The 26,807-nt window shown below is 40.3% G+C and overlaps 3 protein-coding genes across 21 annotated transcripts in view; all 3 read right to left on the bottom strand.

The window, feature by feature from the left end:
- Nucleotides 1–20,725, bottom strand: part of MTMR1 (myotubularin related protein 1) — a 38,647-nt gene extending 17,922 nt beyond the window's left edge. Inside the window, exons 1-14 of one of the 4 annotated variants that reach the window (XM_051787163.1) lie at nucleotides 20,624–20,725; nucleotides 17,409–17,514; nucleotides 15,116–15,139; nucleotides 12,911–12,961; nucleotides 11,480–11,555; nucleotides 10,527–10,621; nucleotides 10,210–10,317; nucleotides 9,697–9,798; nucleotides 8,919–9,002; nucleotides 8,113–8,262; nucleotides 7,167–7,355; nucleotides 5,231–5,416; nucleotides 2,318–2,524; nucleotides 1,407–1,499 (exon numbers count right to left, since the gene is read on the bottom strand). In XM_051787163.1, the coding sequence (XP_051643123.1) occupies nucleotides 1,407–1,499; nucleotides 2,318–2,524; nucleotides 5,231–5,416; nucleotides 7,167–7,355; nucleotides 8,113–8,262; nucleotides 8,919–9,002; nucleotides 9,697–9,798; nucleotides 10,210–10,317; nucleotides 10,527–10,621; nucleotides 11,480–11,525 (1,260 nt within the window). In that variant the 5' untranslated portion in view covers nucleotides 11,526–11,555; nucleotides 12,911–12,961; nucleotides 15,116–15,139; nucleotides 17,409–17,514; nucleotides 20,624–20,725. The remainder of the gene's footprint in view (nucleotides 1–1,406; nucleotides 1,500–2,317; nucleotides 2,525–5,230; nucleotides 5,417–7,166; nucleotides 7,356–8,112; nucleotides 8,263–8,918; nucleotides 9,003–9,696; nucleotides 9,799–10,209; nucleotides 10,318–10,526; nucleotides 10,622–11,479; nucleotides 11,556–12,910; nucleotides 12,962–15,115; nucleotides 15,140–17,408; nucleotides 17,515–20,623) is intronic. The other 3 variants (XM_051787181.1, XM_051787172.1, XM_051787188.1) reach the window with 3 other exon arrangements.
- On the bottom strand, nucleotides 17,521–21,780 carry LOC127471406 (uncharacterized). Its single transcript, XM_051788275.1, has 3 exons — nucleotides 21,756–21,780; nucleotides 19,944–20,587; nucleotides 17,521–19,758 (listed from the first exon to the last, which is right to left on the bottom strand). The coding sequence occupies exons 1-3, from the start codon at nucleotides 21,778–21,780 to the stop codon at nucleotides 19,501–19,503; spliced, it is 927 nt and encodes a 308-aa protein (XP_051644235.1). The 3' UTR covers nucleotides 17,521–19,500.
- Nucleotides 21,060–26,807, bottom strand: part of MTM1 (myotubularin 1) — a 39,469-nt gene continuing 33,721 nt past the window's right edge. For 14 of the 16 annotated variants that reach the window (XM_051787235.1, XM_051787230.1, XM_051787210.1 and 11 more), the window contains 2 exons: nucleotides 26,552–26,728; nucleotides 21,060–24,252 (listed from right to left, as the gene is read on the bottom strand). In XM_051787235.1, coding sequence (XP_051643195.1) covers nucleotides 24,085–24,252; nucleotides 26,552–26,728 — 345 coding nt within the window. In that variant the 3' untranslated portion in view covers nucleotides 21,060–24,084. Of the gene's footprint in view, nucleotides 24,253–24,299; nucleotides 24,610–26,551; nucleotides 26,729–26,807 lie in introns of those variants that run through there. The other 2 variants (XM_051787321.1, XM_051787332.1) reach the window with 2 other exon arrangements.

Raw genomic sequence — 26,807 nt, 5'->3', positions numbered from 1 at the left:
CAGAACAGTTTCTGGATTCAGGTTTTGAACAGATGTGGTATTGGCAAAATGTTTCACAGATTCTCCCCCTGCCCCCATCCCTTTCTGTTTTTTAAACTAGAGGGAACTGTTTATAGCAAGAAATAAGAGGCAGCAAGGGAGATCACAAAAATAGAAGAGGCTGCTCTCAATTAAGGAACTCCCCAGAGGACTTTTGTTCCTACCAGGTGTTTAGAACTGCTTTTCTCTGCTATTGTTATTAGCTTTCCTCTGAAAGAGGGACAGAATTTTACATTTATTTTCTCTAGCCATACTAAGCAGCACATTAATGCTGAAACACAGATATACAGAAAGAGAAAGTTTACAAGACACCCTGGACAAAGGCCCAGTGTACCAGCAGGGAACTTTCATAAAGCACCAAAGATGACTGGTTTGAATACAAGTTTTGGAAACTGTGGTGTAAGGTTTTAAGAACCATGTTCAGAACAAGAAGACTAACGTAACATACCTGGAAGTGCTAGGATCATACAGAACCAGACTGTTACCCTTCTATCTTCAGAACAAATCACATACTATGCTAACAGCTTTTACCATAACAGCACAGACCTATGTGAGCTTCTAGGAGGAAAAAAAAGGAAAAAAAAAAAGAAAAGCGAAAGGGGGAAAGGAAAAAAAAAGGAAAAAAAAAAAGGAGTCAAGTACCAAGCACTCATAATTCACTTGGAAATAAAGCCTTCATGTGGACAATCTACTTCAGTAACCCTATTAAAGAACAGCAATACAGAAGCTCAGAAAAATCTTGGGTTTTTCCTTGTAAGAAAAATGATGGCTAAATCCATTTGATAATTTAACTTTTCAGAACAAAAATGAGAAGCTCAGTATTTTGGTATCTTAAGTATCACTAATTTCAAACATCTCCCCTGGTCCAGAGGTGGAAGTAAGAAAACATACCAGAGAATAGGTTTGTATGTTAGAAATGCTGTCCTGTCTGCATAACAATGAAAACATCTACATTTGAGATATATATAGAAGAACTCTCTCCTGCCCTCAGTTCACAATCAGCCTGGATTTTTGCTCTTTCTTAAAGACAATATAAATCCATATGAACATTTACTCCACCAGTGAACATGCAATGCAAATAATTTGTATCATTTATCAATAACCCTCATTCATGTAATCAAGGAATCCTCCAAAAGCCTATTTTAAACAAAAAGAATTGCTGGTATTTTGGTCTCAAGACAACACTTCTACTCTATCTCCTCGTACCTCACTTTTGAGCAGAAATTTTCCCTCTGTGTGCACAGTGCAGCCACAGCACAACCAACTTCGGTAAACACGCTACTGCAAAGGAATGTGTTCTCCTACATGAATTACATTGGCAAGATAAAGACTGAAACCTCATAGAAGTATCCTCTGAAGCATCTTACCTGCTTTGTCATTTGCCAAACACAGTCAATGAACTGAAGGAAAATCGGAGATCTGTCAGCATCTGCATGATCATCATCTCCGTGTCCTACTCGCTGAAAGTCAAAGCACACTTCATTTCAGTCTGGGGTGTTTACAGTGCCCTCCCAGCACTGTAAAGTTCAGCAACTCTTAAATATGTTCCAGTGGTGAACAAGACAAGCAAATCTTCCATAACTAACCTGTATTTTCCAACTACTAAAAATGCATGCCAATATTCACTTACGGACATGCATCTGCTGTTGAGCAGAGCTGGAGAGACCCTTGGTCAACAAAGCTGTGCCTGTTGTTTCCCCATCTTCTACTGCACAGCCATTGATTTCTACCAGTGGGTAAAACTGGTAGACATTTACTTTAACTGTACTGAAACAGTGATTATTCCATATCCACTTGCCATAACCACATGTCATTTCTCCTAAACCATCTTAGAGTCAGAGCCCACAGAATGTCACAACAATTTATTCTAATTCCCCACTAGCCCATGTGTTAAAATAAACACTTCAACCTTAAATCAGAGTAATGGTTCCAGCAATTTTACCTTATAGACATCTTAACTGTTTTCCTTGTTTCTCCATTCATAAGCTGGCTGGAGATGAAGCAATGTGTTACAATCCCTCTTCCTCATACAAAAGCCACGTGACTTTTTTTAACCATCGTGTTCAAGCCACTTCATTTTCATTTACTTTATTATTATACCTCACACAGAGATTTCCCATTAAAAATGATCAGGTCACAATGCTCTGACACATTCAGACCAGTAAAAGAAGGACACCAGAGATAATAACCAAAATGCAGCAGAGCACAGTGAGAAAACATGCTATTCAAAACAGAAGCACCGAAGGTGACAAATTCCACACTAAACCTTCCAGCTTACCATTGCAAATCGGTGTCCAAAACTTATCCATTCTTTCTCTACAAGAACTTCAAACCCCTTGATGGTTCTGTAGTAGCTGTCCAGCATTAGCATGGCCAGTGCAGTGAGCTGTGCAGTTCGGTCCCAGCCGTCGCTGCAGTGAACCACCACAGAGGTTTTACCAGATTCGATTTTATCTGCAATTCTCACTGCTCCGGCAAGAAGCATCTTCAACAAACAAAATTCAAGAAACAAGCATATTAAATGCTAACCAAAACTCTGAAAAAAAAGGTATAGTTTTATACTTTTCAAGCCATTATGTTTTTAAAATTTCATATTAGTTACATAATCACCCTAATGACATTGCTTTAAATTAGAGGTTTCCAAATGGTGTCAGGTATACTCCTAGAGGTACAAAAGCTGTGTGCACTCTGTTGTCCAGGAGAGAGTTCTTACCAGCAGCTCTCCCTTATTAGCAGCACATAACAAAGGAGCTTGGGAATCCCTTCTCTAAATTAGTTGATATTCTGTATTATGATGAAAAGACAAAAATACTGTAATCTATTCCGAAGGCTGAAAGTTCAGTGTTTTAAAAGTCCATTTCACATTAATCAATCGCTCTTTCTTCCTCTGTTTTCAGTTCAACTGAAACTGAGTTTAGAGAAAGGGACAAACCATCCAGCTAATCTGAATGAAAACACAACCCAAACAAACCAGAAACCCCTGGCTGGGAGTCTGTTCTGATTTGTTGGTGCATGGAGTATATGTCATATTCAGCCCCTGAACAGACCATCAATAGCCTGGATTCAGGAGCATGCCTGAGAGCAAAGGACAGAGATGGCACAGGACTGAGATCACCTGTGTGAACTTGTTATTCTTCTCCCCACTAAAAAACCTGCCACTCTTGTTCTCTGATGCCACCCTCTAGGCTTTCTTTAAACTTAACTAAACTCTCTCTTGTGAAGATTTGTCTCTGACATGACCCATTCACAGCACCGAAAAATATGTGGGAAAAAAACCCAACCACCAAAAATAGGACCACAGGAGAAATTCCTATTCTGCATTCCAACATCAGAAAATGGAATCTTGCTAAATACTTGCACTTTTCCCTTCACAGGCATGCAAAACCGTCTTCTGGGAAGTAGGAAAGCCAGCATCTGCTGGAGAAGATGTGCACAAAACCAGCCTTCAAACTATTTCAAGAAGCAAGCTTTAGAGACAATTTTCATTGATTGTATCTTTCACTGAGCATATCTTTTAGGGTAAAACTGAAGGATGCCAGGATGAAAATACCAAGAAACAATACCGAAGTGCCTATATGGCCTGAACAAGTTAATTGCTGATTACTTCAGTTACTAAGCTCTACTGAACTAAAAAAGTGCAAATATTGAAGTAATTTGGTCTTCAATACAAGCAAAAAACTAATAATAATCTATATAACATACAGGTATGCAATAACTTGCTCTAAATTGTCCTAAAGAAAACACAGGTACCTCTGAAGGAGTACAGCTGGAAATAAAGGACTGAACAGACACAGGCAATAAGCAGAGGAGACAGAAAACAGAGTTACTATTAGTTAAGCAAATATGTGTAGAGTAGGTAAAGCACTTTATTCAACTTTGGACAAAAGCCTTTAGAAAACAGCTTCCCCTACAAACTATTATTGTCCTTTATAGATGTTTCAAAACTTAGTAACCATTTCACTTAGGGCTCCTAATGAATAACTGGCTTTGGATTGGTTTAGAAAATGAGAATTGATTTAAAAATAATTAAGCTCTACCCTGAAAGACAGAAAATATTCTGGAGGGCATAAGGAAACACCCTGGGTGTGCAAAAAGCACCAAGTAACTCTACTCCTGTTACTACTGCCTTCAGTTCCTGGTGCCTCCCCAGACACTCCTCAACCATCTTTGAAGTGCTGTCAGTGCCCGAGGGTAGGAAATTGAATTTCCAGTAATGTACTGCATTAAACTGGGACACAGTCACACTGGTCTGAGCCTAGAGAACAGTAGATGTGTTAGAGTAAAGCTGTGGATTTGTTAATGCTATTACAAGCCAAAGGCAAGGAAGGCAAGGAATTCTTGGATAAAAGCCCAGGGAAATACTATCAAGACTGTTCATGCAGGAATGGCAGCTTTTAAGAAATCAAGCTGCAGTTTGTGGTGTTTGAAATAGTTGAAATTCAAGAGAACAAGAAAATTAAATGCTTCCCAAAATATTATTAAATTTGACTCTTAATTTTCTGTTTGCTCCCTCTACTGGCTCACCTGCAGCTGTCAGCAGGCACTACTTAACAGTGCAAAACTAATGAACAATCCCAAACATGTTTTGCATGAGTGACATTTGAGCCAGCTGCTAATAAAATAAATTGCAATCCATCCATATTCATCATAAACAGGGGGAGTGAATGTGGTAATGAAATAATCTACTCTAAAATAATTTCAAAGGTTAGTGAAACTGAGTGTGGTAGTGATTTATTTAAGTATTATGTTAAATGATAGAGTAGATGATAACTCGATAGAGCACTGACTATAAACAGCCCAAGGAAATGTAGGTGCCCATCACAAGAACAGTAACATTGCACTGAAGGAGGGAAGGAGGGAAAGACTGCAGAATCCACAGTCAAGACCTTTTGGCCGTTGCTCAAATATAATCTGAAATTCCCAGGGCATTCTTCCAAAGAACAGGGATAACCCTGAACCGCTCACAAACATTCCTTCTCAAGAAAATAAAACACTGTCCAACAGTAAATACGACACTGTGCTATCAGGAATTAACTCATTATCTACCAATACATAAAACTGGAAATACAAAGTCATTATGGAATGCTTAAAATGCTGCACTCAAAGTGACCATTTAGTAACATTTTCAGAAATGCAAGTTAAAAAGATGGTTCAACAAAGCAATTGATTTTTTACATCAAAAGCATCTTACCCTTATATATTCCAGCCAATGTGTGGAGTCCAGGTTTGATAACCACCGAGTGTCATCAATGGTAGGATAAACGATTTCTTTAAGTTTCCGCAGGGATTCTCTCATTACATGGATATTGTGAATTTCCAGGAAGACCAGCTCTGCATTTGGGTAGGCACTTTCACTTTCATATCCTCCGCCTTTTGCCTGTCATTCAAAAAGTAAAAACAGACAAAGAAAAGAACATGTACAGGACTTCAGTATAAGGTTGAGAGAGTTACTTTGGTCAGGTTTTAGCATTTGCTGAGATATTTTAGCCCTAACAAAAACATATAAGCAGACTTTTGGCTTTTGTTTTTCTAAGAAAAACCAGAGTACTTTTTCCTTTAGGTCAAAGAAATTCTAATTGCAATAGGTTAGAATGATAAGACATCCATATACCTTCCTGTCATGGTTTGAGATAGCCCCAAAATCCAATTCCCTAGCTCCATCCCCCCTCGCACATCTCAACCTAATGTGAGATGGGTTTTTCCAGACAAAACACACCAGACTCAAAGTGGGGGAAAGGGAAAATATTACAATGACTGTACAAATAAATACCATAGCACATTATACACATGATCACAACTATCTCTACCATGACATATAGTATTTACAGTGGATCAGATCTCTTCTCCCCTCCGAATAAAAGTCCAGGAGGGAAAGAAGGACAGATCCCTTCCAGTCCTTAAGCAGCAGCATCTTCTGAGGCAGCAGTCTGTCTGTCTTCTCCACATGCAGCAGCTGATAGCTGGCTTTCTGCCAGCATCCACGAGGGAGGTATCCAATCTCTCTTGGCCCTATCGCTTCACAACCGAGGGGTCTTCCGTGGGCTTCGTAACCCCAGACAAGGTCGTTTCACCACGTCATATCACGAAGACACAGGGGGGTCTTCGTGACGGTCTGGTATCTCCAGGAGACTCAGCTCCTTGCAGGGCCTCTGTGCCCTGTCTCTCAGGCTGCCACCGTGGCAGCAGTGCAAGGGGGGGAGTCAAGGTCAACTCCCCCCGCATTCCATCTGGCCGTCCCGGTCCAGCTCCGGGACGCTCTGAGCTTCTCAGCTCCTCTCTCTCTGGTGCTGCATGTCTAAAACTCTTCTCCTTAATAGGAGTCCATCTCCCTCTTTCCTCAGAGGGATCTCAAAGGAGTTTTGGGGGGTTGGTACAGTCTTACCCCCAGAACTCTGTCTCTCAGGCTGCTGGTTCTCTTTTTCCCGGTTCTCCTTCCAGGAGTCCTTTCTCTGGTGCTGCATGTTGCTTCTGCTGCTCCTCCAGTTCAGGTGTTATCTATCCTGGCTCTCTGCCACCGTTTCTCTGGTACTTGCCGGCTGCTGCTCTGCGCCCATGGAGGAAAACATCTCCCGGCATAACTACAGACACTCAGTCCAGTCTAACACTGTTCCAGCTCTTTGTAGTCCCCCCCCAGCCAGGGGCTGGGAGGCCCCAGAGGGCCCAAGGGGCTCAGAGCCCCTTCCTCGTGGCTCACAACATGGCCACCTCTCCTCAACAACCAAACTACAACTCATCTCTTCCGGTGAGCTTGTGGGATGTTGACATTTTTGCAGGAGCGCCCATTGGACAGAACTTCAAAACTTCCAGGGGTTTCCACCCCTTGGGGTCTACCACTTTTCTTAGCCTCTAGGGGAAACACAAGGTCCAAACCACGACACTTCCCCTCTTTACTAATGAAACCTCTGGTCTTCTGTGAGCTTTACTGCATAATTTCTCAGCTATATCTTCATGCTGCCTGCCAGCCTTTCCAAAATGCTACAAGTAACTTACCTTCCTTCCCCTGCCCTCTTCAGGGACCCTTTCTTATCAGTTTTCAGCATCATGTTCTCCACATCCTCATCTCTTACTCAATCTCCAGTCTTGTAATAAAGATAGAACTACTAATGCTGGTTATGCTCCCAACCTACCTTGTTTGTATCTGCAACACTGTTCTGTCTGGCATCAAAGATGATAAGTTTATGAGACTGAGCATTGGCATCCATTATTGTCTGCAAGTATTTTTCATCTTCTTTGCAGCGCTTATCATTTGGGCCTACTGATGGTTGACTGCATCGTGTTATTGTTGCCTGGCTCTCAGGATGAATCCAGGATAACACCTGGAATAAAAGAAAACTATTTTAGTTTACCACATTACTATAAAAGCAGCAGGCCAAGAGTGGAATTACACAATTCACACTCACCACATGGCATTATTTCCTGGCAAATCAACAAATGCAGATTTAAGGACAGGCTGATGCAAAATCATATTGACAGCACACTAGCACTGACTGCTCATTCCAAAGTTGAGCCTGAAATACCAAGTGGTTCCAAACATCTTAGCTTTTATTTCCAGTAGCAACTAAGCCTACCACTGCATCTTATTAATCAGGAAAAAAAAAAAGCAACGGAGGAAGAAAAAACACTTCCATGTGGAAGTCTGGGGACCTGCTGCCTTGCTAAGCAGATCTACAGCATTAAATATGTTGGATGGTGGTGTTTTTAAGGGGTTCTTATGCTACCTGCACATCTTGTCTATTCTCAAGCAAAGCACTATGGCTGTAACACATTCTACTCCAAATCAGAACCACGCTAATATGTGCCTTAGCACCAGACACCACTGTGGCCTAGAAGTGTTAACTCCAAACAAAAACCTTACTACAGAGCACAATAATCGTGCAATTAAACTCACAGTTGAGTAGCTCTCTTCAGCTCTAAACCCATTGAGCCTAATTCTTCTTTCTTTGCTTCCCCCTGTCCCCTTCCAGGAGGGAAGCTATCCCACTGTTAAGAGTAAAGTCTAAAAGAATTCTGATAATTTCTTGCAAGATACCAATTATTAAAGCACTTATATCTCCTTGTAGAAGTTTCACTTACTGGAACTCTGCCTTTTGCTCTAAATGCTGCCACTTTTGAGAGGTCATCGTCCTTTACACTGGTTGGCACAACAAGAACAGCAGGATATGTATCACAAAGCTCATAGGTGCTGTTAATTTTGGATATTTTCCAACTCTCATTGGGCAATCCCTGTATGAAAGCAAAACGGTTTTGTATTTTTCAGGTTAGACCTTTACATATCTGAGGTTAGGGGCAATGAAAATTTTCATATGCTATGTACTTTTTAAAAATAGGCATGCCCACATTTTTCTTCTGAATAAGCTATAAACTTAGGTCTTCATACTGAATCATAAACCAGTACACTGAAAGCCTTTCCTACTTATATCTTTAAAACTGATGTGCAAAATAACCATTTGATTAGGCTGCACACTCAGGTAAAAAGTGATCATAAAGCGAAATAAAAACACTTTTGCAACTGGGAAAATACAGATTTACACTGAAGAACTACAGTTACTCTTCTGCTTAATACTGCTTATTCAAACTGAATTTTTTATAAAGTCTGTATTTTGTAGAAACAGCACTTGGAAAATGAGGATTTAAGAACCATGTTAAGTTAGAACAATCTGCTCAAGTACTCAGCACCTGTTATCTCCATCAACTTTAGCAGGTGCTCAACACACTCAAAGTCAGGCCACTTGTATTTTATTATCTATACATGAGATGTAGACAGTTTCTGTATGTAGCGAGAGCTGAAAATGTTGAGTTTTCTGTAATTTTTTTTTATTGCTTAAATGGCTCTAGGGGAGATGCAGGAAAAAAATACACCAAGTACTTCTATAACTTACCTGCCTCTTATATTCTGCCATTGGATCATACACTTTCCAGCCATTAACAGCAAACTTTTCTTTATAGCTGAATGCAAAAAGAGGCTAAAGACAACAAAGCAAAGTTATAAATTGCTGCCTGATGGGCTGTATGCACAATAAGCTCCAAACCAGTGAACATTCCAATATTTCAAATCTAACACTTCTAAACTTCTTAAACATTTCAGTCAAGACTGGACAAGTGAGCTAGTAAGAAGACGAAAAACAGTTTCCTGCATCAAGTACAAGCCTAAAATTAACAAAATCAAGATAGGAAACAGAGAGAGTTGAAGTTATTTGCCTCTGATGGCAGAACACATCAGTGGCAATGCCAGGTTGAGGAAATTGTTTTCCTGCCTCCCAACCAGTTCCTTATCCACACAAGTAAATGAAATAGAATTCTGCACCTAACTAATAATAAGACTAATTGTACCTATTTGTTGTTTCAGACAGAAGTTCTAGACTGAATTATCTACTGCAGAAAATAAAGAGTTAATACATATGTATTTTTAATCAGCAACAATAGGCAAATCTAGATTTCAAGGGCTATGTACAAATTAACTAACTTCACCACTAGCAGAACACAGCATAATGTTTTATGAATTAATGCATAAAGGAAACAGGGTCAGAGCATCCTGCCCACTCTGCAGCAGATCTTATGAATCAACATTTCAAAGTTTGCTATACAGGCCTTGCATTTCCTCCCCTACACTTTCCACCAAGAGGCCAGTGACAGCCTCCTCTCCATCTTAAGACTCACCAGCCCGTTAGAAACAGGAAATGCTCGTGTTACAATGTTCTCAAAGATCTCCAATCTGTTCTGCTCTTCCTGTTTACAGGCCAGCCGCAAATTTCTCATATCCTGTCAACAGTAAGTTACACTATTTTAGTCTGTGATGGATAAATAAATAAAAAAGGCAGTTGTAAGAAATTTGATTGAAGGAAGGTGTATATGCAGCACTAAGTCACTGATATCACCTAACCCACATTGGAACAGAATTCTGTAAGCATTTATGTTAGATAAGGACTGTCATTACAGTTGCTAGGTATAAAAATAGCCACTTTTCCTTTGAATTCACTCCTGAGACAAAAGGCAGAAGTGTCTAAGACTGCAAGTATCCTAAGAGGAATTGAAATATATTATCTAAATGAAGCAGGGTTCAAATATAGGGAACTGATCAGACAGAAAACCAGCACATGGGCTGGTATATTCTTTCTACAGAAAAATGAAATGAAAATACTTTAATATTAATAAGTCTCTACCATGCCTTACCTTGCAAACTATTTCTATACCACACGAGTATTCTCCATGGCTCTGTACTCCAATTTTTTCAACCCTACTTATGACTCCGAGGGGAACATCGACAACAAAAGGTGGATCCTGAAATTTGTATATGAAATAAATGAATTTTATTACATTAGGAAGAACACAAATTTATATTATTCATGTATGTTTCACTACAACCATTCCTGTTTAACAGACTGCTGGGAAACATCATTCTTCACTTACACTGAATATGTCACTTTCTGAATTCTACTTCAGCAACATTCCTACCTGAAACAACAGGCAGATGGACAGTGAAGTCTTACCCTCTCAACACTTTTGATAAACATTCTGAAGTCCGTCACTGTGAGTGTCCCACTGACTGCTCCCATGAATGGACAGATGTACATAACGTCCTTAGCTGGAAAACAGACCAACTAAAGCTTTGTTTTACAATTACAGACATTTGTTCCAAAACAATCTATTTCTATTTGTAAATAGCAAGGTTTTGGCAGCTCCGTAGGATTTTGATGCTTGACCTCTATAGGGAAGCCTGCAGTTCCTTCAGAGGCTGTCAGGACTGAAAGAGTTGTCTTTATCTCAGCAATCAAACTCCTCAGTCCCACTGCTGCTCAGCACCTACCTGGGGCTGGGCTCAGCCAGCAGGGCTGCAGGGAGGGCAGGCAGGCAACCAGCACCCTGCAGGCATTCTCTGGTCCCTGCCCTGAGCTGTCAAGCACCCCCACCAACCCTAGGGAGGGCATCCAAAGGGGCAGTTACTGATCCATACAAAACCAACCTCCAAATAATTCAGTTATATGCCCATGTCTTAATTTTCACTTTTATTTGTTAGTCTTGTTTTCTAGACAAGTACTACACTGCCCATGCACAGCTTGCTGTCACAGGCCAAAATGAAATAAATCTCATCAGGAAATGGAAACTAAAGTTTTCCATAACTTCATCTTCCTTGCTATCAAGAGTTTGAATCTACCAAGTATCCTTGGCATCCCCAAGCAGAAATACAACCCATACACCTCTATGGAACAGACTATCCCTTGAAAAAAAGATTTATCTATATAGAGCAAGTCATCCTCTGGAACTGACTTCTCCTTCCTACATTTGAATTTAAAAGACAAAGAAAAGAAATCCACATCTAATCAGCTAATCTAAAGTGGCATTAAACTAAATAAGAGAAGTCAAAAGGAAATAATATTCTATTCTTAAATAGATAAACTAGCAATTTAATAGTATTCAGTGTAGCACTCAGTAGTACTCTTACCGATAACTTTGATTGATTCTCCAGGAAAAAGTGGAGCCTCTTCCATCTGTGCCAGTTTGTTTCCATCCCGCAGTGCCTGGCAGAAACCCAAAGTCATGAGTAAATCTCACTTTCCATCTGTGCCACATCGATACATTTTGATGCAAAGTGCATTTACTACCAGATTACTGGAACACAAGAAGTGGGTCTTTTTCTACAAGGCACAACTGTACTAAACAGTATCACAGTTTAAAAAAAAAAGGAACAAACACGAAACTTGGTATTATAAATATTGCACAGACATGCACGTTAGTAACATATTAGTAACAAAGCATTTATGCAACAATCAGTTTCACATGCTAGCTACATATAGCATACAAAAATATGAACAATAAGATCAGCCTAAATTTGTAATTAATAATTTGTTAGTCTTTTGCTAAATGCAGGTATTATTTTGGGTATTTTATCTACTTGAGAACATTTTAAAGCTCTTTTTTAATTTTTTTTTAATGTTGTTTATTTAATATTTGAGTATTTTCATCTGAAAGAGTTATATGGTAGAAACTATTTATTTAACATTTTAACTTTGTGGTTTTGATAGCAAAAAGTCTGTGCACCCTATGATGCTCTATTTCAATCAACACCCTACTGAGAGTGCCACAGATTATGGAATAGGTTCATTATAGCAATTTTGGATCCAGAAGGTCAGATTAAGAATTAATAACAAAATATAGCAATTAGCAATTTTAAAATAAGGGTTAGTTCCATAAATTTTCTTTTAGGTAAATGGCTTCATTCCTGAATTATACAAGATTAATCCTTCGGGTCCTTTGTTGGCAGTTAAGATTTAAAATGTACGAAGGATTTTAATTAAGAATAAAAGGGTTTGTGGGACTTTTAAGGACCATGTGAGAAAGTCATCTCTCTCAGGTCAAAATTAGGAGATATTAAGGTTTCTATTTTCTACATCCTCAATGAGGAATAAATATAATGGGCTATGTTACAGCAAACAAGTAACTCTCCCTTTGTCTTGCAGCTCTGACCCACATACACAGAAATGGCAGGATCTGTCTGCTTCCAAACTACCCCAAGCTCTTGTTTAGAATAATTTCTAAAGATAGGTCAAATGATCTCTGGCTTTAGACTTCCTTGGAAACTAAAAGAATTTTACATTCAGCACCCAGCCATAAAAAATAATGTGTAGAGAATTAGCCAGTGCTTACAAATTGAGGATGGATGTGTTCTGTGAGATGGGGCTTACCTGCAGTATTACAGTTTAGACTACATGACTTTACCTGAAAACTCACTCTAGAACATAACCATTTACACACTAAATGTCTTTTTAGGGATTCTCTTGCATGAGAAATATAAGATTTGTATGCACTGTATGAGTACTAATATATAGTACCTTGCTACACAGTTAATGAATGAAATACGAGTAAAACTTGCCACCTGATCAGGTTCTGCTTCAGAATGATAGCCATTGTGTCCATCCTGAATCTCCTGCTTTGCATGAGGCAGCAGTAGGGCAAGAGAGAAGTAACAGCAAAAAAAATGCAGACAACAGGTGAAAGGACAGAATCTTCTCTTTTTTTTTGTTTCCCTTTTTTCAATTTCCTTAAAAAGACAGCACATACTTTAACTCCAGTTTAGTTTTTCAAAATCCTCCACTCTGGGCACACAACTTTCCACAGAAAGGAATCCAAGCTATTAGCACCATCCTTTAATTGTTATTTGGCACAACACAAAATGAAAAATTCACTCCCTTTTTCACAAAAGACTCAGTGTTGGTAGATAAGAACATGAAAGTACATACTGTCTTTTTAAGACAAACAACCTTACAGTGAAGAAAATTAATTTCAAGTATGCCACATGCTTATCAATAGAAGAAATTGAGTACAGCTTGCAATGGTAGCATTATGGGAAATCTCATGCAACCTTTCACAGAAAAAATAGGTCGACATCAAATAGATCTATCTAGACACTTTAAAAATGCTTTACTGTGTAAAACGTGTTTTAATTGAACTCTCAGCTTTATGGTTTTACATGTTTTTCCAGTAACTTCTATGGTGTTACTTGAAACTTTACAAAAGTTAAAATTACTCCTCCTAGCAAAATATGCAAACAATTCACATTTTCATATTAATTTATTTTTGCATCATTTGGCAGCAAATCTTGAATATTAATTAAATTTCTTTAATAAACATAAGGTCCCTATGCACGCCAGAGAGAAGCACAAATGTCATCAGGTCAGATGAAGGAATTGTTTTAATACGTTCAGCCAAAAATGCTCTTCTGTCTTCTTTTTTTATTAACTGGGGAGAAGTTGTGCTCATGACAGTCTGTTATTCCCAGTTCACATGCAAAGAACTTCTCACTTGGTCAGACTGTAAAATCAGCCTCAGTCTAAATTTACAAATGTTTGCTAAAGTCAAGTTTTCTTTTTACAGTATTTTTACAGAAGCCCTCAAGAAAGAACAACTTAGAAGAAGGACTTCAGATATGTTCAGATAATTTGAACTCTACATGAGTTTAAAAAGTTGTAATTAATTAAAAAACTCTTTCAAATTATAGAGGACTACTAACATTTAGTTATGGGTGAAATTCTATTAAATAGCAATTACTTAAATTTAAGGTCATAATTATATTGTTTCTGAAATCAAAGTAGATATTGTGATTTCTGGAAAAAAACCAATAGGACAAGGAGCAAATACATCAAAAGATTTTAAATAAATGAAAGACAGAGAAGCACAGCAGATCATTCAAAGATCAAAGCCTTTACAAAGAACTATGAACCACTGAACAAACCCAATTTTTGTTACTCAAGTCACAGCTATCTATTCAAAAGAAAAAGGAAATCAACTTGTGGATTTGTATGATTGGACTAAACACATAATTTTCAAATATGTAAACAACAGATGAGAAAAAGAAATCATTCAGACTTCATGTCTTGGTTTCAGACTGAACAAGAGGCCTTTGTTTGAATAAAAGTGCTCCACACATTTGATGAACAATGTCAGAACACTCCTCAGATCATTTCTCACTCCATAAGTGATACTGAGAAAGAGGAGCAAGAAAACAAGGCATGCCCTTTTTATATCTTCAGTGAACAATGGGCAAGACCTAGTCTCAAAATTACCATTAAAAAGATGCAGGTCATTGCACTAGTGCCTAACTCCAAACCTAACTTTCAATCCTCTACAGCTTGGTAACACACATACAAAGGCAAACATGAATTTGGAACTTATTTAAATAGGACAGACACAGACGTAACGCTTTTACCACTGGTATTCTTTAGCATAGACATGTTAGAGCTGCTAACACAGTACTCTGCAGTCCAAAGCATGTAAACCTCAGTTTCAAGCATCCATTTTGTAAAATTAATGTAATAAAACTGAAGTTAGTATTGCACATTCATAACATAATTTTAAAATACTGCTCTCTTACACATTGACTTTTATTGCTCACGAAAACATTGTAACGTGTATAAAGCACTTCTATGACGAAGAAGCTGTTGCACTGCATAGCAAAATGGTCTGACTGGTTCATAAAACCCATTAATGGTGTAAAGAGGAACGCTTGACACACCAAGCTCTCACACAGCACAAAAGACAAACAGGTAGGAGGCCGTTTACTGCTCGCCGAAGGTAATCTTACCCGTATAACCGGCCTCCTGTACACCTGTTAGTTAAAATATAAAATGTTATCCAGTGAAACACACAGATCTGATTTGCTAAATATCTTATTTCATCAGATTTTCAAGAGAACTCTACTCTCAAACATTGTAGACAGATTTTGAAAGAACAAAACGATGCAGAACCAGTAACTCTCATTTGCAGGATTGTTTTGGTCTAAAAAAAAAAATCTCAGACACTTCATTTCAGTGATGCAACAAATGCCAAGCTCTTTGGAAACATTCATTCCTAATCACCCTTTTATGCAGCTACAATGTACTATTGTGAGAGGAGCAGAAAGAGCCTGGTAATCCTTCTAGGTAGAAGACAATAAGCCTGCATTAACAGCCATGAAGTATAACCACTGTACCTTGTGGAAAGGTACAGTGGTTATACTCCATGAAAGCAGAAAGCAAAAGAACTTCCTGACCAGTTCCAGAAGCAAACACTCAAATCTGGCCCAAACTGAAGGTTCTGAGTTGTAAAACAGTCTCTAAATGCAGCAATTCAAGGTAACCAAAGGTAATGAAGACCAAGGAAGGTGACCAGTGTGCATCAAAAGGAAAATACATCTCAAAGGAAATCTGAGTTATATATGGGCATTGACTTTTTATATGTGAATTCCACAGTAATAAGGAATAAACCCAACCTGTTACTGGTACTGACTAAGCAACTATTGGTACCACTGAACTTCTGCAGAAGCTAAGTGCTAAAGAAACCCTCTCCTAAAGCACAGACACTGCTTCACAAGATACTGGTCCTGAACATAACTAAAGACGTTCCAGGATAAAGAATTCAATGAAGTTATATACAAATATGGGATTTCAAACCACAGGAATGCAATGATGCCAAATACAATTTATCCACAAAAAAAATCTGAATTTAAACCATCGGGCTTATATTCTTTTCTTTCATTCCTAGGAAACAGAGAATGAAGTAGAATTTTAATTAGGCCTTAAAAGATTTACTCCTGTTAAAAAATATCCAAGATGAGTTTGGTACAGAGAAGGAGGTTACTGAGAATTAAAAAGTGCTCTTTATTCGAGAGGAATGCATTCTAACTCAGAGATAAACTGAACACCAAGCTTACACACTTGGATTTTATTAAAATGAAGTCCTTAATCCACAGGGCAAATACAACATCAACAGCTGCAATGCAAAGTTTCCCAGGGTGTTTTATCAAAGATGTTAGCCTTGACCTGGAGCAAGCATTTGCAATTCATCTGTCCTAGCATGCAGGAGCTGTGCTCCATAAGCTGCTGACTGTGCCAAGAGTCTGAAACTCTGTGAGGTAAACTTTGAAGCAGGCTATAGTCCAAGACATTTTGTGGACTTATCTTCAGGCTTGGGCTGAATCTCACCTGCTGTCACTGAATCCAAAATATGCTGTTTCCAGATAACAAACTTTGTAATCACAGAGCATATCAGAATTAAAATCCAGCTAAACCAAAAAAACCTAAACATAAAAAAAGATAAAATCTTCCTCTGGCCATTCTGCAAGAAGACCATAAAACTGTTTCAAATCTATGAAGGAAAAGGGATCCAGAAAGCAGCAGCTTGGGCTTCTTAAAGAGAATTGAAACACCAGAGACACCTGCAGAGAGAAGAAAAACTGCCCCTGCTCCACTGCTGACAGTTCAGTTGACTGGCTGCATGGGGAGAACGGCCAGTGAGCGTGAAAGAACAGGGGCACAAAAGCATAATGGAACTGTCAGGTAAACCACACTGCAGTCATTACTTCAGTGACAACAAAGTTGCTGGGAGGGAATGAAAAAGGTGACTTGTTTGTTTGTTTGATGTTAAATTCTCTGTCTCTGGTGAAACCCCATGAAAAATGATAGTCATTTATGTTCTCTGCACAGCAGCAAAGACATGCATTTATTTTTTGTGAAATCTGGAGAGCTCAATTCTGTACTCAGAATGACACATACTAGAAACCATTTCAACCTGTAACTGTTAATCTACTCTACCAATTTTATTATATAGTAATCAAAAGAAAACTCACTTTTGGCATATTAGGCAAAACACTGACTGTTTAATTTTCTTTTCACCTCTCTGTTAACTATTATTCTGTAGACTTCAATGCCACTATTCCAAATGTGGAGGAAAACACAAAGCAGATTCAAAGGACTCCTACGCATAATGACATGTTTCTAGTTCTGAAACATTCAGTGATCACTCAGGTACTTACCACCTGCTAATCAAGACAGCAAGGGCTTTCCTGATCATTCACGTTTTTATCTTAAACAAATCAATGTATTCCTCAAGCCACTTACCCTGTAGTCTCTGGACACACCTTCTGATGGGACAGACCCTGAAATCTGACTCGAAATGGTCGCAGCTATCAGCTGTTTACACCATTCCACGTGGGATCCAGTCGGGCTACAAAACCAGAAATTTTAAATTATTTAGCAGTAATTAAAAATGTATATTGAAAACAGCATAGCAACTGAGCACATCCAGAAAGTAACACTGTAAGTGATCACTAACATCATAAAAATTAGCTTGCTCTGTGGGCAGAATGCAACTATTTTGCTGATCAAATTAGGAAAAAGATTTTTATTATATCGAATCAGAGATGCAGAGCTGTCAGTAGGTTAAAAATGAGGTTAGGATCCTATGAACTTATAAAAATATTATGTTCCGTATCCAGTGTAATTTTTTTCACCATTCACAAACTTTTTTCTTAAAGCCATTCATAGAATGAGTTTGGTCAAGTAACAGGAAACTCCTTATTAATATTTCCTGTCCTTATTAATATTTCCTGATTATTCTGCAAATCCTCAGAATTAAATTACTCTATGCTAGTATTAAAGAATTTAAACTATGCTAGTGTTGTATTCTATATTAATGTTAAATGTCGAAAATATATGTTTTCTAAAGGGTAACTTCTAGTTAGCTGTGTTTTTTTCCAATTCATAAAATAATCTCTGAATAATCTTCAGGGCAGGCCTTTCCACGTCACAACAAGGAATTCTGCAGTGTAGGGTGTTTGTAAGAACCCTAAAGCATCTGAACCACAGAACTGCACTAAATCCCAGACGGTGCAATTTGAGAACAGTCACCTGAACCAGTGCTGCTCTCAAGTAAAGCAGAACTGAGAGTGAGAAGCAATGACAGTTTGAAGTGCACTGGGTCTTCAAACATGACAATATCTGATGAAAAACTGGCAATGGCAGAGGGAACTGTTCCCTGAGTGCCACTGAAGCCTCAGCTGACACCTTAGATAACTGCCATTTTTCTTCAAACCATTTAGCTGGGCTCTTCTACAGATTGAATGCTTATTCAGAAGCCAAATACAGCAAGGGAATGTTAATTATCTTTTTTTTTAATTCATCCATAAAATAGCTTTGGATTCTGTAAGTATCTCGTGACACTGAAGTGAATATACATACACACCCAGCACCCAACAGGTGCACCAGACCTCTGACATTAAGAGGGTGGGGTAACAGCCTTAGATGACCAATTATTACTTAACTAGAGGTCTTTCCTTGCATTGACTCTGCCAGGTGACAACAACTTCACACCTGAAATGAAAGCTCTTCCAAAACTTTCCTGGTAAATTTTAGTAGCTTTCTTCCCACCTGCACATTCTATACAGCACTAGATCTCACAATGTTGTTTTGCACCTAAAACAGATCTACGACAGTCCTGCTTTGAACAACGAAGATAACTCTCAGGTTAGTGCTGAACTGGAGCCCAGATTCACTTAGAGAAACTTTTCACTTAAGTTTTTCAATTAAGAGCGCAAGGGCTAAATCCTACAGTAATCCTTTTCTGATCTCATTTATTTCTCTTTCTCTCACATCTCTTTAGGGCTTGCCTATGTTTGTTTTCAAATAAGCATTTACTTATTAATTAAGAAAAGGATTAATTTCTCTATGGCTTATCTTCACCAGGGATCACTACATCAACAGAGTTAAAATAGTAGCAGGAAAACGAATGTGCATGCAGGACCATCCCCTAGGACCAGTGTCAGGAAGTGTCAGTGTGCCAGAGATCACACCGCTGCCTTCCCACCATCGGCCAAGTGGGGCACACACCAGGACTGCCTTTCTATTCTGTCTCATCTGCAGTCACTCACATTAGCGTGGCCTGTTACTGACACACTGGCAAATAAATAAGCCATATGACCAATGGACATTATAACTTCCTCAGGGTAGAACAGGATTAGGAAAAGAAAGCTGAGAATTAAGATAAGAAAGTACACTAATAAGGAATACAAAAGTGCATGTTTTGGTGATAGAAAATAGACATTTGATTTCCACCTTCACTAGATGAACAATGTAAAACTCCAGGTTTCTCCTAACAGAGACATAAGAGAATACAGAGACTGGAACCTGGCGCTGATTTCTAAATAAAGTTTGCTTATTTATTTTTCATCGCGGTGAGGTTTCTGTTAGTTTCAACTCCTCGTTTAAGGATTTTAAGCTCAGCACTTAAGGCTGCCTTCAGCTGGAAACTTCTAAATGAAGGAATGACTGCCAGCAGCTGCTGGAGGAGACGCGGTCCCATCTGGCGCCCAGTTCCTGGCACCGTCCCGGTGAGATCCCGCGGGCAGCCGGGCACCGGGGACACACCGCACACACCTGCGGACACACGGACAGCGGGACACACCGCACACACCTGCGGACACACAGACAGGGGGACACACGGCACACACCTGCGGACACACGGACAGCGGGACACACCGCACATACCTGCAGGTACACAGCCAGGGGGACACACGGCACACACCTGCGGACACACGGACAGCGGGACACACCGCACATACCTGCAGGCACACAGACAGGGGGACACACGGCACACACCTGTGGACACACGGACAGGGTACACACCGCACATACCTGCAGGCACACAGCCAGGGGGACACACGGCACACACCTGCGGACACACGGACAGCGGGACACACCGCACATACCTGCAGGCACACAGCCAGGGAGACACACGGCACACCCCTGCGGACACACGGACAGCACCGGGACACACGCACAGCACACCGGGGCACACCGCGGGGGGGCTGGGGAGGGAGGGTTGGTTCGCAGCACACCGACACACAGCGCACAGCGGGGTCGCACACAGCGGTGCCAGGGACAGTCACACCTCTGCAGACCGAGCACATGCACAGCACCCTCGGGAACAGGCTCCGAGCCCGCGGTCGCTCTCCCCGCTGGCTGCACGGACGCTGCCCCCGCCCCGGGCCGAGAGCGCGGCCGCCCGAGCCCTCGGCCCGCCGGAGGCGGCACTGCCGGCACAGGCAACCGCAGAGGAAACTTTGACAACAGCCGGTTCCCGCCGCGGACCGTGGGCAGCAGCCGCCCCCAGATTGCAGCTCCGCCGAGGCCGCGCCGAGGCCGCCCCGAGGCCGGGGGGCCGCGCTCGGCCGAGGCTCGGCCCGAGGGGCTCCCGCCGCCTCCCCGCCCGGCGCCGCGGGGAGCGCAGGCCCCGCCGCCCCCTGTCCCGCCCGCCCGCCGGCTCCGGCCCCGCTCACCTGTCCAGGGTCTCGGTGCTGGGCTGCCGCGACCCCGCGCCCGCTGCCGCCGCGCCCCCCGCCCGCACGGCTCGCCGGCTCCCGCCGCCGCCCTCCACCGCCGGCCCGGCCGCCGCCGCCGCCCGCTCCATGGCCCCGGGATGGCGGGCGGGCTCCCAGCCCTGCCCGGCGCCCCGGCCCGGCCCCGCCGCCTCAGCCCGGCCCGGTGGGGCCCCGGCGGCGCCGAGCGCTGTCACCTGGCGGAGCCGCTTTCCCAGAGGCCCCCGCGCCGCGAGGGCGGGCGGCGGGGCCGGGCCGGGCGGAGGGAGGGCCGGGCCGGGAGGAGTGGGATGGATGGGATGGGATGGACACCCTGGCCCGCCGCCCCTCCGGCCCCCGCACGGACACCCGAGCTCACGGACGGCGCGCCAGTGAAAGGGCTGTCGGAGACAGAGGGTTCAACACTGACATCTTTATTTTCCCCGCCCCGCACGTACACGGCAGACGGAGGATGTTCACTCCTCTCCCCCCGCCCCAACGCCGCCCGACACGCAGGGCCCGGCTCCGGAGCGGTCCAGGGAGGGCGGGCGGCACGGTTACTGAGGAAACAGTAGTACTGAGGAGATCCTGCTCGGTTATAAAACACGTTTTCTCATGCACGACAGGATGCTTGCTGCGAGACAACACCTGAACTCAAGGCAGAGGTTAACAATACATCAGGAGGTAGCACACAAGTCATGTCTTGGGTACAGCCATAACAGTGATGCTGGGGGGGGGTAAGGCATGAGCAAATAAACAAGGCATTCGACAAACCACCTTTCTAATTAAGTAACTGAAGCCCAGCAAAAAAAACTAGGTTATTTCCTCAGGTTCATGGAAGTAAGAACACATAAAAAACCCCCTAAACTAGCATTCCAAGACGGGCATTTCTTATGGGATACTGGGCATTCATTGCTGGTGATGTGGACATCCCAGCTCTGCTTTTTCACCCCTCCTGGAAAAGGCACTCGGCACCTTCACCTCTCCTTCACCACCTCAGCAGCTTCCCCAGATGTGTTCCTGGCAGGGAGCTGTTCCTGCAGCATGCACAGAGCAGGAGGTGCTGTACAGACACAGCCTGTGTGCAGAACAACAGCCCAGATCACCCCGTTACAGGGAGAGGAGAGAGGTGTTAACATTGACCACTTTGTCTGCCTACATTCACAAGTAGTATCTTCCAATATGTATTGGATTAAAACCACCCTTATATTGGTCTAATATGTAAAAACAGAATTAAAACAAGTATCTTATCTGCTGACTTGAGAAAAATCCAAGCCCACACAGAGCCTTGTTAGAGAGCTTCAAAGATAAATTCGGCTGAACAGTAATATGAAAAATGGTATATATGTAATGGAGTAAGTGCAAAAAGATCCTTTCCATTATATTACACTTTCCCAAATGCAATAGGTTACCATGTAGTGTTTAAACAGTAAAAACTATTACATTTTCAGAAATTCTTCACACCACTCAGAGATGTCACCAATATGTTCAACTCAAATACAGAAACTTTAAATATTCTAATAAAAATAGCTTTTTTTTTAATAAACCACGAGCAAGTAGAAGGCAAATATACCAGAGTATGCATAGCTTTTAAAATGTAAAGTACATCATGAACAATTGAGTATCCTTCCTCATTTACCTGACGTAATTCATCTTTTTACCTTAACAAGTCAAGATTTTGGGACAACATTGCTATTTTGGATACACATACTGGAGAACACAGACGGGAGAGTGAAATTTAGAGGACAAAATAAGTCGTATAATCCTGTGTATTTAGAACATACATGTTGTACGCTCTGAACTTCCCTGAAAAACATAGTGCAACTCAGTGCATATAATGAATTAAATCAAGAGGCGGTATACTTTTATTCCTTTGAAAAAATACTGTTTTAAAAATATTCACTGTCCTCTAAACTTTGACTTATTTTATGGAACTATAGCTTTAAATTTAGTTTTCATATGCAAAATATTTACACTTTATAAACCTGCAGAACTTCTAATAAACTATATTATATATACTTACACAAAACTTAATTTATATATAATCCTATTATATCTTGCAGATCAAAACTCACCACATGTACAATAATTTACACTGACAGAAGCCTCAAGCATCAAAACATCTCCTTAAAAATAACAATATTAGAGTCCTCTGCAGATTCTGAACTGCAGTATTTCCTGGATTGCCTGAACATCATTAAACTTATGAGAATATGCAAAATTTTAATTAAATATCAAGAGCAAAGTTTGTACTGTCATAAGAAATGCTTGCAGCTATTTAAAAAATACCTGAAATGAACAAATTAAAGGTTTAAAAAAAGCCTGTGAAAGGAAGGCTTGAAACTAGAGCTCACAGGAAGGTTCAACGTAAGTGCACTCACTATATGCAAATCTTGGATACCAAAGCCCCTTAAATACTTAAGAATAAAATTTGCTGCACAGAAGTTAATTTAAACAGTAAACTATAAATGTACAAGTTTTCAAAATTATTTATAACTGAGAATTTTTCCCTACTTTGGTATAAAAGCTCCTTTAAACAGGCACATTTACTTTAACAAGACGAACAGAAGCTTTAATACTATGGCTATTGGTGGATATTTAAGTAATGTCTCTGTGGGTCTGTTTTTAATTATATAAACCGTCTTTAGAAACATTTTATTCTGGATTAATCCAAAGAACCAATATTGCCCACAGTGATGATTTGCAATATACTTTAGATCTGAACAATTAGCCAAAACAGGACTTCTCTGAATCCAGTACAACTGGCATTTGTTTTTCTTTTTTTAAATAAAATCAATTTACAATTAGAAAGGTTTTTTTTTTATTTTGATATCTACTGAGCTATTTGAACTTTTTAATCAGAAGCATAGCAGTGAAATGCCTTCCATATTTCTATTTCAAAAAAGGAAAATTTGGAATTCTATGATAACCAGAAAGTTTCAGCACTTCTCTCTGAAATCTTATAATAGAAGTTATTTTTCACCTCGTGAATTCATATGTATTCCTAACAGGAATACACACATACCTAATTTTACACAATGTGAATATTCCTATTGCCATTAATATGTTTATTCACGACATGTATTCAAGACTGAGCATGAATTTCCTTATAGGAACATGACCTACAATGTAATAAATTAAAGCATTCTTATGAAAACAATAAATCAATTTAATTTCCATTGTACCAGACTTTCAAAAGTAACTCTTAAAAAGCCCTCCATAACTATGAGTTGATTAATAATGTTCCCAGTCCACAGGTTCTGAAAGGCACGTAATCAAAGAGTTGGTTTTGTTTGTTCTGAAGTCCTCCTCAAATAAAGACAGTCTAAAATACTTTGTGTTAGGACAGTCTAACGTAAGGCATTAGAATATTCCTCCTTTTGCTATAGATCTATGTGAAGCACCACTTGCTACTACAGTATAGAAAGAAGCCAACACTTTCTTCAGAAATGTGTTTGTACTTGGGACATCATTTGTGAGGGAGATGTTGATGAGGCTGATGAATTGGGTATCTTAGAATTATTTGTGATCTGTAGCTCTTCAAGTCTCCTGATATAATCGTCTCGTAACGCAAGGAGCTCCATGTAACGCTGCTCCACGGGGTTTGGCTGCTAGAAAGAGATCCATGTTAGTCTTATCACTTCAGTCCAACTACTTCTACACAGTCAGGATGCTGCAGTATCCGTGGTTTCCTAGCACATGTAGCAGGTTCCAGCTAAACAGAAATACTCATTTCTGTAACCCAAGAGCCCACTGCCTTCCACTTGTCTCCCCCAAAGAAAACCTTTGCACAGAACAGTTTGTCCGAGTTCAGTAAAATCAGCCACCACTTCCTGGAGCATATAGATTTTATTTTCTTGTTATCTAACATTGTGTGCAAAGTAGCTATTCATATACCTTGTCCAAAGCTTTTTCCTTGACTATTAAAAGGTTTTAGACTCCAGAGGCCAGATGTCTCACCATCTTCCCTAAAAAACAGTGTTTAGCCAGATTAGATTATGAAATCCATGTCTTCAGATTAAATAACTTCTCTCACTGATGAGATTTACTTGAGTTTTTAATAGTAAATTTGCAACTTAGTGTAAATGAACAAGTGAAATAAAAAAACTTTATTAGTGAATTCTGTAAGTAAACTTAAATATGTTTAAAATCAACTGCCCTGGCTTTCAGGAGATTACTCTGGGAGAGCATTTTAACTGCTTCCACTTTATTAGACAGAGTAATGGAACAAATGGAAAAGAAGTATTGCCAATCTCTAAGGCAGATACAGAGCCTAAAGTTACCTTCAGCTGTATATACCTGTTCAGAAGTCGCTGCTGTTTCACAGTTAATTGCCTGTAACTCAAAGCTACCAGCAGTGCAGTCTCAGGAGCAAATGGAAATGCCTCCCCAAACCAGCTGAACCTGCACTCTGAGGGGCACCACTCACTGCCCACCCATATGAGGATCATGATGAATGCTGAGGCAACTGGGGAAGTTGGATCAATGCTGAATGCAGGTACTAAGATCATTGGTGATGTAGGGATAACGATTTTGTTAGTGACAGACCAGACTCTTCATTAGACTGAGGTCTGATGCAGAACATGCTTTGAAGTGATGGCACTTACAAAGGTACTCAAAAAAATGATTCATGCCATGTGTTCACAATTCAGCTGCTTAAGTGAAGATGAAGCATAAATTTCAGGAGCAGAAAAAAACCCCTCGCATTTAGTATAAAAAAAATGGTGAAAATTAGGGACCAGTAGTAGCAGCATGGAATACTGTCACATGGGTTTGCATTTCTACTAAGAAACTCCTGCCAAAAACCTCTCCTGAATAATGACAAAGTGCATTTTTAAGTAGATCTACAGCTAATTTGCATATCTTATAATCTTTCACTTTCTAAAATAAATCTGTGGATTCACCTTTTGCAAAACACCCTCATCTTTCACAGTCAGCAAAAAAAGCTTTAAAACAAGAACTTCAAATGAAAATACTTGTAAAAAGCCCTAGCAAACTGCCTGGCTTCCCTGCAGCTTCTAAAGTGCTGTAAATAATGCAGGAGATCAGCTGTGGAAAAGGAAGTGCATTGCTTCAAAACTCCTGACTCATTCCAGGGGCTGGAGTGTGAAGACTGCTTCTGTCAAAGAAATTGTCCCTCTATCTTGTCCTACCCAAACCTCCACAACTTGTTAAGGAAAGACAAGTTAGTCTCTGTGCACTATCTTTACATGCCGCATTGCTGAGATTTCGAGCAAGACTGTAACAAACATCCACTGTCCATAAACTAAACATTAAAAGCACAGAACTCAACTATGTGTAACTTGATAAAAGCTTTTCTGGGCTTCCAATCTGAGCCACTTATATAATTTTCAATAACAGCCTTCCTTCACAGTGTAAACAAAGTTGGATCATCAAAGTTAAATAAAAAAATTACATCTTACCATCAATAGAAGCCATCAATACAGACAGTTTTGAAAGGACTGAAAAGGTCATTTAATTTCTAAAGAACTTCATACCCTCTCTCAGAAAAATGAGAAAGACTAAGCAAGTGCAACTAAGCATGTTTGTGATGCTAATGCCCTCACTCTTCAGGGATCAGCAAGCCCTATTTCTAAGCATTGTCATTCAGCATTTAGTAGCATCAAATGCCGTTAAAAAATGTTCCCGCAGCTGTCTCCAAGAAAAGGGGCTAGAAAGAAGTCGAGGATGACTTGCTACTAAACACTGAAATAAAGCTCAGTGTTCTGAGGAGTTCAAATGAGAGAGAAATGAGTAATTACTTTCACCTTTTTTCTCCATCTTTATGAATATAATATTAAAAACCTGAACAGATTACAGGTACTATCCTACAAGTCAGTTATAACACAAAATCTTTCATATTTCCGAAGTCTAAAAGCATTTTTTGTCCATTATAGAGAATTTACTTACTTGTTGCCGAATTCTTGGGTTCCACCTGATGTAGTAACTGACCCAGAGCTCTAAGTGACGCATACTGGCTACTGGATAGAGTGCTCGGTTTAGCTCTTTACTATAAAAAGGATTGGTGTACTTCGATTTTTCACTGTTTATCAAAGACCATAACGATAACGTTTTCTCAGTCACTTTCTAAAACGAAATTGAAATGAGAACAGTAAATATTTGCAAAAAAGATCAGGAAATCCATCACAGAAGCCATGGTTACATT

This window comes from Manacus candei, unplaced genomic scaffold (assembly GCF_025592945.1).
Source record: "Manacus candei isolate 608988 ecotype Guabito, Panama unplaced genomic scaffold, ASM2559294v1 h1tg000003l, whole genome shotgun sequence".
In the NCBI taxonomy this organism is placed as follows: Eukaryota; Metazoa; Chordata; class Aves; order Passeriformes; family Pipridae; genus Manacus; species Manacus candei.
Note: the sequence above shows the minus strand (reverse complement) of the source record. Positions and strands in the feature narration are given on the sequence as shown.

Bases quoted from the DNA above. Each gene is read 5' to 3' on its own strand.
- LOC127471406 (XM_051788275.1), bottom strand. From the start codon at position 21,780: ATGTTAACACCTCTCTCCTCTCCCT. The intron at 20,588-21,755 runs GTAACGGGGTGA...CGGGCGGGACAG, and splicing joins AACACCTCTCTCCTCTCCCT to GGGGCGGCGGGGCCTGCGCT. The intron at 19,759-19,943 runs GTGTGTGCCGTG...GTGTGTCCGCAG, and splicing joins CCCTGTCCGTGTGTCCACAG to GTGTGTGCGGTGTGTCCCGC.